Source organism: Carassius auratus, chromosome 3, assembly GCF_003368295.1.
Source record: "Carassius auratus strain Wakin chromosome 3, ASM336829v1, whole genome shotgun sequence".
In the NCBI taxonomy this organism is placed as follows: domain Eukaryota; kingdom Metazoa; phylum Chordata; class Actinopteri; order Cypriniformes; family Cyprinidae; genus Carassius; species Carassius auratus.
The window spans coordinates 23,154,121-23,168,554 of NC_039245.1; the positions used below are offsets into that span (position 1 = coordinate 23,154,121).

General features: G+C 36.9%; 2 protein-coding genes across 3 annotated transcripts in view; both read right to left on the reverse strand.

Annotated features, from left to right (window-relative positions):
• tbcd (tubulin folding cofactor D) overlaps positions 1 to 2,205 on the reverse strand; it is a 28,060-nt gene extending 25,855 nt beyond the window's left edge. The window contains exons 1-5 of one of the 2 annotated variants that reach the window (XM_026215274.1): positions 1,728 to 2,204; positions 1,326 to 1,376; positions 1,150 to 1,247; positions 939 to 1,040; positions 126 to 272 (exon numbers count right to left, since the gene is read on the reverse strand). In XM_026215274.1, the coding sequence (XP_026071059.1) occupies positions 126 to 272; positions 939 to 1,040; positions 1,150 to 1,247; positions 1,326 to 1,376; positions 1,728 to 1,896 (567 nt within the window). In that variant the 5' untranslated portion in view covers positions 1,897 to 2,204. Of the gene's footprint in view, positions 1 to 125; positions 273 to 938; positions 1,041 to 1,149; positions 1,248 to 1,325; positions 1,377 to 1,727 lie in introns of both variants that reach the window. The other variant, XM_026215284.1, reaches the window with a different exon arrangement.
• A 1,211-nt stretch (positions 2,206 to 3,416) lies between these two features.
• On the reverse strand, positions 3,417 to 6,845 carry fn3krp (fructosamine 3 kinase related protein). Its single transcript, XM_026215314.1, has 7 exons — positions 6,519 to 6,845; positions 6,284 to 6,428; positions 5,204 to 5,355; positions 5,024 to 5,115; positions 4,824 to 4,906; positions 4,604 to 4,726; positions 3,417 to 4,384 (listed from the first exon to the last, which is right to left on the reverse strand). Exons 2-7 carry the CDS (start codon positions 6,422 to 6,424, stop codon positions 4,046 to 4,048), a joined length of 930 nt encoding a protein of 309 aa, XP_026071099.1. The 5' UTR covers positions 6,425 to 6,428; positions 6,519 to 6,845; the 3' UTR covers positions 3,417 to 4,045.
• Between the last annotated feature and the right edge of the window lie 7,589 nt (positions 6,846 to 14,434).

Genomic DNA, 14,434 nt, shown 5'->3' on the forward strand with positions numbered 1-14,434 from the left:
AATATATGATTTGCAAAACTGAGAATAAATTAATACAACTAAAATAGTGCTTACTAATTTGGACTCATTGACATACAATGTAAATGTTGACAAGTCTATGAGTGGTCTGTGATTGAGGGTGTTACCTTGGCAACAGCCAGAATCCGATCCATGATGGACTCTCTGTTCTGCCCGGGGTCAGTGGACAGGTGGCCGTCCAGACGGGACAAGTCAAAGGGAATGAGACATGTCATGGAGAGCCAGAGGAGAAGTATGTAGCGTGTTTCCCAGGTCTAATATAGAAACATACAGTCACTAATTAGATGATTTTGTGCTTTCGGGAAAGTTAGATTACAAATGACACACATGGATGCTATTTTTCCCAAACGTGAAAAATGGTGACCTGCTGCAACTACTTACTACCTGAAACTATTCACTGAGGATTTCTAGGAAGGACTTCCAAGTTTACATTTATGCTTTTTAACACATGCTTTTATCCAAAGCGACAGTGCATTCAGGCTATACATTTTTTTTACAAGTATGTGTGTTCCATGGGAATTGAACCCACAACTTTTTGTTAACGCAGTGCTCTACCACTGAGCCACAGGAACTCTGATGTTCCCTGTAAAGGGCAGATGGATCGATTTTTTTATTTTATTTATATATCCTTCAACATGATTGCTGATTATTTATATTCACGATTTCTAGTATGTGCGCAGGCGTTATATATTTTTAGTTCAATGTTGCAATTACCAATTCATGTAATTTTTTATTTTCAAAGCAGATTTGTTTGTTGCATTAATTAAAGTTTCTTAAAGGTAAAGATCAAGTTATCTGCATCTCCTGCGCTCCATCAAGCCGCTCCCTTTAGGAGTCAGCACTCAAATTAATGCACGACTCAGATTAACTGTACAGCATTATTAGATAACTTATGATGAGTAACTGAGGGACTTACTCACCTCAGTGTCTTTTGGGTCTTGTCTGCATAAAAGGTCCAGAACTGGCTGAACATCTGACACCTCATGAGGGAACAGCTGCATGAAGATCTTGTAGCCTCTGACCTGCAGGGGAAACAAGGAATCACAAAATCAGATACAAACCCCCAAATCCCTCTTTCTGTGATTTCAGAGGGGTTATCAGATAGATTTAGAGAGCTGTACACCATCTTGCCTTTGAGATGATGTAGAGAAATTTGAAACACAGATGGACCATTAGAGGTGGCGACTTCTCATTGCGGATCATCTCCAAGAGCATGTTCAGCAACCACTCTGCACAACAGCAAATACAGCGTTACTGGCCGTGTTCAATCACAGAGCACATTCATCACATTCATCCCTTTAACTTACCTAAGTGGGGATCCAGAAGATGTGGCTGTTCTTGGTAGCGATCCATGATAACTGCAAAAGTTACCCAAAGCACAGCTTGACATTTTAAACACGTCTTCTTATATTGTCTTATATCATCTTATATATTGTGCACAAAATAAATAAATAAAAATAAAATCATACAAACACATCAACATACTCTTCTGCATTTCAATAAACAATAGCCAAGTAACCATATTTAGACAGACAGATAAATAGATACAGATAGAAACAGACAGACAGACAGACAGACAGACAGATAGATAGATAGATAGATAGATAGATAGATAGATAGATAGATAGATAGATAGACAAACAGATATATAGTTAGACTAACAGATTGATACAGACATACAGATAGATATACATGATAAACTGTCTCACCGACAAATTTCTCGATGGTGGCCTCTCTGCTGACCGTGTCGTCATGAATGTCCGGCAGACTGCTGATGAGAGCTCGAACCTCTCCTCTCTCACTGAACTCAGACAGCAAACAGGCCTGAGTGATTACCTCAGGCTCCTCTCCATCACACACAGTCTCCATCGCCGACATTATCTATCACTGTGATGTCAGGGCTCTTTCTGGTTGATCAGATTACAGATGCGCTAAAAGTGACAAGACAAATTCAAGCTGAAGTCGCCTCCGCTCACAATGAAAAACTGATTTCTATTCAAACTCCAGCTCCAGTCACTTCTCCGTTTCTCTAATACACTGCAAAACATACATTAAAAGCTACTCGCTGTCTTAGTCAGAAGATTGCCAAGTCGTCTTAAACTGGCATAATCTCAAAAGTGCGTAGTGAAAGAAGTATAGTGCATCCGGCGTGCTATTATGATGCTCACGCTGCTGCTGTCGCGCGCGGCAACGGCAAGTAGAGAGGATCAAAATAAATAAATAAAAAAACGCGTTTTTTCTTTCAATTTGCAAACATAAAGGAAATTGTAAAATCTTATATTCTCTTTCATAAAATTGTGGTTTTTACGACAATTTCGTAGTTAATATAGTAAAAAGAACAATAACTGAACGGGCATATCAGAATTTAAAACTTAGCGTAGCCTGTTAGCTACTACAGTCAACAATATCTCTTTGACTAATATATTTTATTTACACTATCCATCCGCCCATTTTCCAAACCAAAACTTTGTATCGCGTAATTTAAAATTAATTTACAAAATAATGATGATGATTATTACTGTTTATTGTTATAATATTGTCAATAATTATTTAGCTAGCCATTTCTTTAGACACAACTTGGTGACAGACGTTTCGATATGGCCAGGCTATGGAATGGCCAACTTTCATACTACCAGGATTTTTTCAGTCGTAAAACTTTACTTGTAGCTTTCTGCCAAAGAAAACACACACAAGTATCTATCAAAGGTTTCCAATACAATCAAAAACACATCAACACAAAGTTGTTTTTAAGATTTTATTTGACTGTCCAAGCATCCTTTATGTATTTGATGAGACTCCAGCAAGCTGCAAGTTTACAGAACAACAAAGCTCACTAAGATTGTTTTAAATCATCAGTAGATAAACATTTAGTAATACCGTAGTGAAATGAAACTTTTCATATGATGCTACTTAGTGCACACATTTTAAAGCAAGGAGTCTTGTAAATGAGGCTCTCTTCAAGAGCATAATCATTTAGTCAAGTTGAAGTGCAATTCGCAAAAATAAAAAAAGGAATTATGTATACTACACAACTTATTTTTTGGTCAATGTTTGGAAGCATTAATATATATATTTCTTTTTTTATCTGTTGAAATTATATTAAGACTTTTTCATCTTGACAATGCACCTACATTTATTAATGACGACTTAAGTGGTTAGTTCAGTCAAAAATGAAAATGAAACCATAAATTACTCACCCTGAAGTCATCCTAGGTGTATATGACCTTCTTCTTTCATATTAATTCAGTTGGAGATTTTTTTTTTTTTTTCCGTCTTTGATCTTTCAAGCCATTTGATGCAACTTAGCGGGTGTTGCACTCCATCCGTCCATGAGAAGTTTAATATAAAGCTTATCCATAAAAAAAAAAAAAAAAAAGTGTATCACATGGCTCTGGGGAGTGAACAAAGGCCTCCTGCAGTGAATCGAATTTTTGTAAGAAAAATATCCATATTCAAAACATAATAATCACTTTAATCTAGCTTGCGCTCACTGTTATAAAACAGAAGCAGTTCCGCGGGAATGACGTATGAGGTCAACACTGAACATGCGCTGCTGAGTCTCGTGAAAACTAATGTTTAACAGGAGCAAAGGAAGCAAAGTTTCCTTACTTTAGCTAAATAAAACCAGTCTCCACTTGGCTTATATTGAAATCCTCAGATATTCTTCTTTACAAATCCTTGTTTTGTACTTCTAATTAGTGACCGCTGTTTTGTTTTGATCTCTCCGCTGCATTTCCACATGCGGATTCACTACAGGAGGCCTTTGTCCACCCCCCGGAGCCGTGTTAGACCCTTTTTTTTTATTGGATGAGCTTTTTATTAAACTTCTGAAGGACGGATGGAGTACAACACCCACTAAGTTGGATCAAACAGCTTGAAAGATCAAAGACAATTTTTTTTAATAACTCCAACTGAATTCATCTGATAGAAGAAAGTCATATATACTTAGGATGACTTCAGGGTGAGTAATTTATGGCTTAAATTTGAATTTTTGGCTGAAGTAACCCTTTAAAGAATCAGGGTGCATCTACTTTGTTAGATCCTTCATAATCCGTAGAGAAGAACCTCTGTAGCCACCACCAAAATGATTCCAGTGGTTCAGATAGTGGAACAGCTGGTAAAGCTGTTGCCTCTTTTCAAAGCCAGTGGCCTTGGGGATCTTCTCATGGTAAGCTTTGTAAAACGAGCTCCCAAAACCACCAAACATGCTAGAAATAGCCAGTTCAAACTCTGAATGGCCATAAAACGATGCTGGGTCAAAGATGATGGGACCGTCAGAACATTCGGCCACATTTCCTCCCCAAAGATCTCCATGCAGCAGAGCTGGAACCACCTCCGTGTCTGTAAACAGCTGATGGATCTTCAGCTAAACAAAGAGAAACCATTTGACTTAAATACAAATGCAGCACTGTATACAGGCTTACAGACTGAATCATTAGCTTGTCATTAAATAAAAGGAATAAGGGATCTTTAAAATAATATATGGCTTTACTCATGTTTATTCTATTTGAAAACTAGAGACAATATCTTTTTGTATTTTTGGCTGTTATGAAGCTTAAGTAAAAATCTGAGCAGTTTGGTTTACCTGGAGTTTGGCCCACAATTCCCTGGCCTCTCTGTCTCCATATGACTGTTCCACCAGGCTGAGCTGGTACTGCAGCCTTTGCTGGGCGAAAAAGGACACCCAATCATCCTGCCAATCATTTACCTGAAAACCAAAGGAGGGATAAAACCTCTAATTGCCAATCGTTTAAATATGAATCACCCCATTTGTGTTTCTGATTAAACACCCTGGTGATGCTGACCTGAGGGATATAACCACAGCAGGTAGCCACGTGAAAGCCAAACTTGTTGGCTATATGTATTTCAGATGTTCCTGATCCTTTTCCTTTGTAAACAGAGAAACTCAAATAAATAATAAATGTAATCAAAATTATATAAATTAAATTAAAACACCAATGCAATATTGGGGGAAAAATAAAGAAATAAATACATTAAAACTTACCAACAGTCTGCTGTTCCTTGTTTTGTTTCTCTATCTGTCTTTTGTTGTCAAGATGCAGGTCAGCTAGTTGTTCCCCCAGCTTTGATGAGTATCTACATAAACATTAAGCATTTTAAAAAGTGTATTACTGACTCAATTCTCACTCCTATTACAGTGGGTTCACATGATGTTGCGTCATACTTATTCAAGGTCCTCATCTCCACATGTTCCATTATGAGAACAGCTCCACTTCTCTCAAGGTCCACCACCTTCACAGGCTTGGGCACTTTCACTGTGTTTGTAGCCAGGATCGCTTCCAAGCTTGCCAACTCTCCATCAAACATCCTTCTAGCCTGCAGAGAAAGATCAGAAAAAACATCAAAAAAAAAAAAAAAAAAACAGTAAATGATTTGTACTTTCTGATAGTTATAGACTTACACTTTACATAATCTATTGATACTTTGTAATGGAAGTGTATACAGTTACATGGCACAATGATCAACAAATCTTGAATTGATGTACTTTGAAAAAATGTATATAAAATGACACTGCATAATGCATTGTAGTTTCAAACAGAAACAGACGAACTGATAAAATAACAGTATAAAACTGTAAACTAATGTAAAACAAATAATATTTAAATTTTCTATGGAATTTTGACCTCTGAACTTGGAAATGTTGATTCTAGTCAACCTTTTCTGCATTCGGTGTATTTTTTAAATACATTGATTGTTTTGTTTATCAAGAATGCATTAAATTGATCAAAAATGTTTTTTTTTGTGTGTGTGTGTGTGTGTGAAAACATTTATAATCTTACAAAAAATCTAATCTGTTCTTTCTAATGATCAAAGAGTCCTGAGAAAAAATAAATAAAAAAAATAAAACATTTCCACACAAATATTAAATGTTTTCAACAATAAAGTTATGTTTCTTGAGCAACAAATCCGCACATTAGATTGATTTCTGAATGATCATGTGACACTTAAGACTGGAGCAATGATGCTGAAAAATCTGTTTTACATAACAGGAATAAGTAACATTTTTTAGTATACTCAAATAGAAACGGGTTATTATAATTGTAATGATATTTCACAATATTACTGTTTTGCTGTATTTTTGATCAGATACATAAGAGATATAAGAGATTTTCACAAACCTGAATGATTCAAGACATTGGTGGATTGTATGTGCTTTATAATAGCACACTATATTATTATTCCAAATAGCACTGTAAGTGTGCAATGCAAAGTCAATGCATTGAGTTCGTGTTCATGTGATCACCTCATTCTTGTGGTTGATCTTAACGAATACTCTGCCAGTGTCAGTGTCAAAGCTCTGGCCTTCACTGATGCATCCTCCTCCTGAATGACCAGTGCTCTTCAGAAGAGATGTGCCCAGCTCTCTCTTCAGCAACGCCTCCATCTCACTGCACCATGCGCGTAGCATACAACCATAAAATCAATATTTAAAAAAAGCGTTTCTGCAAAACGGGTTCATATTACTCTATCCTACTTACTTATAGGTGTTGTGAAATATCCCCGGATGCTAACATGCGCTCATATAACAAACACAGGATAACAACACAGGGGTGCGCAGGATTACTGTTGCTTCTTCTTTTTCTTTTCTTCCCTTTATTTTTGCGGATCACACCAATTTCGCGCACTACCGCCATCTACTGTGAACTCAATTCAAGAAAACAAGGAAAATACATCCGTATACATTTAATTCAATCAATCCTTTAATTAAAGCTGCTCTGTTATATCATCCTGTTGGATGCTTGGAAGGTAATTGCATTGTTTATTATGTCCTGTGTGTCCAACTGTAAATCTGGATCAAATGTGTTCCTGGATTACTGTTGCTCATCAACATGCCAAAATAAAAGTCATTGTTTACGCACTGGATGAGTACGAGGAATAGTTGTGCTCGTGCACGTACGGTTCTTGTTGCTCATGGGTCTGTGTATCCTAGGACTGATGTTCCCGTTTTCCTTTCTGTCTATGATGCATTTTCCTAATAATATCACGGCATTATAGTCATACAATTCAGTAAAGTCATAGAAAAATGAGAATATCTTTTTCTGGGATTCTACTTTGTCTGCATATTCAATTATTCTAGTGAAAATCTGACTTTAAAATAGAGTATTCATTTAGTATTGAACAGTAATGACACTCTAAAATATAAATACTTAAAATTATAGGCTACATTCTGTAAAAGTGTAATATTTCACATTGTGTGCTATAACAACTAGCTAAAATAGCGAGTTTCTATTTCGAAAATGTTTCTTTTTATTTTATGTAATATATCTAAATTTCACAATATGTTACAATTTAAAAGTAAATTCACATTGCTCTTAAGGGGGTCATCTTTCTTACACGGATACATATGTAAGAAATGTTTACATTTTAATTTTTATTTTGTAAATCCAATGAAGGCCTGAGCACCGTACAGTACAGTTTTAACCACCTGAGGACAGGTGATGGGATCTGTCCCAGCTCGGTCAAAGTGAGCACTTCATATGTTGAGTTTTTTTCTGTCATACATTGTAAACTAGGTTTTGAGGTTTAAATGTCAGGCAGAATCCCACGTTGGTTTCATTTGGTACTATTTTCTTTGGCTGAGCTAAAATAAACATCAGAAATAACTTTTAATAAAATAAAAAATATTTTTTTTTTTATCTAAAATGTAATTATTTTAAGCTGTACATGTGGAAAGTGCAGTTTGATGACAACATCGCATGTTGTTTACTTGATGTGCTTACGCGCCAATAGCTAAGTTAACAACACAGAGATATTTGAAGCAGTTTTACTCACCGCCTGCGGTTCCAACACACGATCGTGACCCTTTTTCATTGGGACTGCATTATCCTTAAGAAATAAACGATGTGCAAATCCGGCGTCAAACTGGGCCTTGTTTGTAAAACAAGCATCTTTCAAATGCAGGGGAACAAACAAAAACACTTGCACAACTCCGTTGATGCTCTGTAAAAATAAACTCCATCCACTGATCCCTTAATGCTTTTTTTTTTTTTTTTTGGTAATCTGTGCAGGGTTGTCTTGCCCTGGCAACCAAAAACACACTTCTGTGACATTTCCCAACGCTCTCACTCTGATCAGTGAGTCTGTGCTCAGCCTCTCAGTGCTCTGCTATACAGGAGCACGTGCTCTTCCGGCAGACGTGCCCTCAGGACCCATATAAGGAAATTGATATGGACTATGTTGACGAGAGTAATGTTCACTGTGAAGCTTACACTGTGATGTACCTGAGAGAAAACAGATGACCATCTGATTTTCACCAGTAAGAAAAAAGTATTTCAAAGTTTGTGGTTTTACAGAACATCACAGTTATATATGACATGATAATAAGGCCTGAAGTTAGGAAGAACATCTTAAGGAAAATATAATTATATTTTCTTAATGATTTTTTCCTTCTCAAACCTTGTCTGTGGTGTAAAAACACCCCTGGCCAAACGGGGCACATCTCTTTCCCTCTTTGATAATTACTGTAGTTACCATGTTCTGAACATCACATCCTTTCTTTTCTCCCCAGATGTAATCTATCTATCTATCTATCTATCTATCTATCTATCTATCTATATATATATATATATATATATGTGTGTGGTTGAATAAAAATATTTGGACATTATTTATAAAAATTACCTCAAGTTAACACCAGCAAGCTTGTTAGCTAGACATTTAGCATCAGCTATTTACTTATTTTCAGTACGGTTATGAATAAACATCCATGTCTAACGTTACTCGTTTTATCCAAACAATATAACGTTACTGTTGATAAACAATATAAAAACAGACGCCATAGTAGCATTTTCATAAAACTGTTAATATTACGGCAGCGGGGAATTTGGACATGCATGAGTTATTTTCTTTAATCTGTGTTAGTTTAAGGTTATTTCATTTTATTTTTTAACTTAAAACACAGAGACGCTGATTGATGTGTCTGCATCGTTTGCACTGGAGCATTTCAATGGGCTTAAACAGATCACTCTTTACAGCGGATTTAGTTCCCAAACAACTGACAATTTTTACCTAAATATGATTTTCAGTTACAATAATTAATCCTAAATTTCGACATTAATAACTTACTTTTAGCAACATCAGACGCAGGCGCGCTCGCTCACAAGATCTCGCGGATCTTACTTCTGGAGACTCGCACTAAACGGTTCATTTGAATCGGTGAGTGTCGACTCCAGAACAGCTGCAATCGGATCATTCTAATTCGTAAACGAATCGTTTGGTGCGATTCGCGATCCGATTAATTTTTATTTTGAAAAGACTCAGTTCGTTCGTGATGAATCAGACACCGCTTTTGCGTGTCGGAGCCATAGACAGTAAAAGAAATGGACACAGCGACCCCATTGGAACTCAATTGAGACAAATGAAGCCCAGTTTTAGCGTTTTTTAGCACTTCCGTTTCTGACGCGCAGACTCAAACGAAGCTTGACGACGTCAGCAACCTGTCTGCTAGATGTAAATCTTCTAAGTGGCTGTGCGTGCAAACTGCCATCGTTAATCTTGCAGAGACGGCGAGCTTGAGCGGGTAGTTCTTTGTCATGAGTGAGCAGGAGTAAGTATTCTGATTAATTATTTTGTATAGTATTTTAAAATGTAACGCCAGTACGCCATATTAAGTTAATTGCCTGCGAGCTTCTCCACCTGTCTGTACGGTAATGCGACAGAGAACCGAGTGGTTATGACGCAATCGTTAGCCTATTTTTTACAAAAACTGTTTATACGGGGCCATAATGTAACATAGAAGGTAATGGAGCCCTTTATACATTTTCGTGTATCTTTAGAAATAAATAATGGACAAACTGAGTCTTTAAACGCCTCAGATGTAAAGTTATTCGCTGTCAAAGTGACGCCAAAATGAATGGGAGTCAATGGGAATGCTAACGCAAGTGAAGTTCTGCTAAAAGATGGCAGCCCCCACCCGACTTCAACTTCCGGTCGAGTTCCTTGCCCCTTGGTCGGAGCACGTGATATATTATAGGTAACGAGTCGCGAACATGCTCCGAAGTGCCGATCTGTATCAACCGAGTCGCGAACATGCTCCGAAGTGCCAATCTGAGTCGCGAACAGGCTCCGAAGTCCTAATCTGAATCAACCGAGTCGCAAACAGGCTCCGAAGTACCGATCTGAATCAACCGAGTCGCGAACATGCTCCGAAATCCCGATCTGAATCAACCGAGTCGCGAACAGGCTCCGAAGTGCCGATCTGAATCAACCGAGTCGCGAAGATGCTCCGAAGTCCAGAAGTCCCGATCTGAATCAACCGAGTCGCGAACAGGCTCCGAAGTCCCGATCTGAATCAACCGAGTCGCGAACATGCTCCGAAGTGCCGATCTGAATCAACGGAGTCGCGAACAGGCTCGAAGTCCCGATCTGAATCAACGGAGTCGCGAACATGCTCCGAAGTGCCGATCTGAATCAACGGAGTCGCGAACAGGCTCCGAAGTCCCGATCTGAATCAACGGAGTCGCGCCGATCTGAAAACTTCGACCAAAGAATGTAAAAAATAACTCTATTTGTTTGGTCCTCACGCGCGTCTGACGCTCCGCGGCGCGTCTCCGCCCCTCACACACGCTAAATTAATCATCTTTGCTAATTATACATTAACTTCATTGTCAGCTTCAGGTACTTCATTTATTATTGTTCAATGAACTGTTTGAAACAAAAAAAGGTTGTATTTCAGTAATAATTCTAAATTATCAAAATAAAATATATAAAATAAATAATAAAAAAAAATATGATTTTAAGTTACAATAATTAATCCTAAATTTCGACATTAATAACTTACTTTTAGCAACATCAGACGCACGCGCTCACAAGATCTCCCGGTTCTTACTTCTGTAGACTCGCACTAAACGATTCATTTGAATCAGTGAGTGGTCGACTCCAGAACAGCTGCAATCGGATCATTCTAATTCGTAAACGAATCGTTTGGTGCGATTCGCGATCCGATTTAAAAGTTTATTTTGAAAAGACTCAGTTCGTTCATGATGAATCAGACACCGCTTCTGCGTGTCGGAGCACGTGATATATTAGAGGGAGTAACGATATGTTTTATGAAATGTAGTGAAGTTAAAAGTACGATCTTATGCTTTGGAATATAGTGAAGTAAAAGTAAAAGTTACTCAAAATAAAACTACTCCAGTAAAGTACAGTATCCAACTCTTTAACAGTGTAAAAAACTCAGTATGCATGAAATAGCATTTAACCCCCCCCCCCTTAAATTTAGTTTGTTTGGACTGTTTACATAACACTCACAATCGTGGCTATGGTTCAGCCCAAGGCCAATAAAAATGGTGTTCATATTTAGAACAACAGCACTCTTGCTCATGTCATACTGTACATACTCCTTATATAAGTTTTACATTGGGATCATTCAATTACAGAAGTGTCTCACCATAACACACACACACACACACACACACACACACACACACACACACACACACACACACACACACACACACACACACACTAACCATCTGAAATCAATAAACAAAATATTATCATTAAAATATTATTTAAAATATTATATTAATTATCTTGTGTTCTCATAGCCTACTGTTGAAGAAAGATCAGAGATTGTCAGAGATCTTCATCATTTCACATATTTTTAACAATCTAATAATGATCAACGCAAACGAGTAATTAAATACATGCAAAATTTGGTTTTAGGACAAACCCATTCTTTTCTTTTAATTTTATTACTCTGAGAATATTGGCCATTGATGAGGAGAGGGCGCCACCTTTTGGTGGAGGTGCACAATTGTGCGATTTAAATTCAAAGCTATTAGAACGGAGCACCCCCCAAAATTGCACAAAACGTGGCATAATTACCAGTTACAAGCCCTTTGCTTTATTTCCGCGATCTCACTGTTCAAAGCACTCATTTATTCGCAAGTTATCCATATATAGTCATTCTTTTGGCAGTTTACATAGTGAAGTTCAAGTTGGTGACTTGGCTGTATTTTTTTCCTTTTCTTAATATGATTCACAATAATAAACACCAGTCCCTCATTAATAAAAAGGCGAAAGATGTAGAAATATTTAAAGCATATACATAATTGTGTAAAATATACCCCGCAAATTCCTTATGCACACCATCCAAACATGAAGCAACCATGTGTTTTAGATATACAGGTACAACAATGGATGATGCAGTAAAGAAGAAGAAAAAGAAGAAGAGGCTTCCAAGAGTTCTAGAAACCCATTGCTTTTTTGAATTGGTTTGATCCAATGACAGCCCCATATTGTTGAAGTTTGAAATCAAGCACATGTGTCATATTTGCAGCAGAAATGCAACTTCAAAGAGGACCTGGAGCCTTGGTGTTACAAGAACCACTGTTTAAGAACCAGTGAATTAAAGAGCAGCGGTAAAGACATTCATTAAACCTCCTAAGCTTGATTTTATCTTGATTGGGATTATGACAGTAATGTATGCATTAAAGTAGACGACTGCAGTGTCATTCCCTGTTGAGAACATAAGTAAGACTTCATGCTGACAGACTCTCTATATAGAGCAATGGGTTTGCTACAGTTGTGTTGTGAAGTAGTGAAGTGTGTTGTAGAAAGGAAAGGGAGGGAGATGTTGAAAGAACAAATTGAGTAATAGGACTCAAGGCAGTGTTGAGTCAATACGAGTACATTAAATGGTTGAAATAAAAATAGAAAATGTTTTTGAAGGAAGAGTCTTATGTTCACCAAGGTTGCATTTATTTGAATACATTTTATTTTTATTTCTGCGATGGCAAAGCTATATATAATTTTTTTCCAAAAATCTTTTTTTTTTCTCATGCAGGCACTTATTTTTGTTAAGTTATTTCACTTTAAAATCAGTAGAAAAGAACCTATTCATTGCCATTACAGTGAAATTACTGAACCTACACATGAGAGCCTGAGAATAATGCTAATTTTATAAGAAAATTTCAGATGGCACTTAGAGACTTCTGCATTTGAACTCTTATATAAATTATATATAATGCATACTACTGCTTGAGCTCCAGAGATACCTGGATATGCATTTTTGGCAGCTGCTTTAACTTTTTTTCTGAAGGGAGTTATCAGGAAATTGTAGCTAGCTGTAGATTTTATCTTTCTTTTGAAAGCTCAGAGCACAAAGACAACATTACCAAGAAACTCTGCAATGCTCTACAGCTTGGTGCGATGCCAGTGGTACTGGGCTCATCCAGAACAGAAATACAGTATGAGCGTTTCATCCCTGAGATGCACTTATCTACGTCAATGACTTCCCCTCTGTGAGAGCTCTAGCGAAGTATCTCCTTTTGAGCAGACATGAGGAGCTGTACAGCCTGTACTTCAACTGGCGGCGACATCTTGAAGTGAAAATCAGTTCATTCCCTGCTGAGCACATTTATACAGCTGTGATTACATCAGGCGACAAGTGCTCACTAGTGAGGAATTAGGAGCTATATGGTCCTAAAACTTTCATTAACCCATCAGTATCTTTTACTAATACGGATTTATTAGGCTTCTTAAATGGATTAGCTGTTTTTGAAAGTATGAGAAATATAAATACTGTATAGGAAAGGTTTATTTTGTTTTGTTTTTATACTCTGCAAGTCAAGTCATATTGTGCACAGGGAGCAGAATTTAAATACATTTTTGAATACTCTATCCCATATCTTGTTTTAACACTATATATATCCTGATTACACACTTACATCATCAGCATTTAAATCTGCAAAAAAAAAAAAACTTTTTGTTTGTGTTTGCTCATCTGCATATTTGGTCTATAGGACGTTTCCTATCAGATGTCAAGAGGTTTATAAATATAAATATAAATAAAAATAAATAAACATCAAGTAGATGTTTTAAAGATGTCTGTCAGATATTTGTGCACAGCAGATGCTTTCCACAGATATCTTATCATTAGAAGTCTGTTAAAGATCCCTTAATCCTTTCATACATCCTGTATACATTCTAATCACGCAAAATATGTCTCCTTGATGTACATGTGCAATCAGGGTTGCTAGTCTAGTGTTTCATGTTTACCACTAGACAATTCAACTTGTGCATGGAACAGGATTTCTATTCAGTCCTTAAATACCTCATTTGGTAAAAAATATTTAAAACAAAAAAGTCTGCCGCCAGTAATACAAATTCTTTTAAAGTTAGGCACCAGTTTAAGTCAGTGACAGAGATCGCTGGTTATGTGATGGTCTCAAGCTTAGGACCAGCATATGGCCATCTTACACCAGGTCATGACCAGCTTAAACCAGCTCAAACCAGCTTCAAAACATGCTGTTTTTTTCAACAGGGTGGTCACCCTTTCGGGTTTTATTTTATGATAATGACTGGCTGACTGTTATCCCACTTAATGTAATGTTCACCAAACAAACACGTATGATAAAAAAAGAAAGAAAGAAAGAAAGAAAAAAAAAGA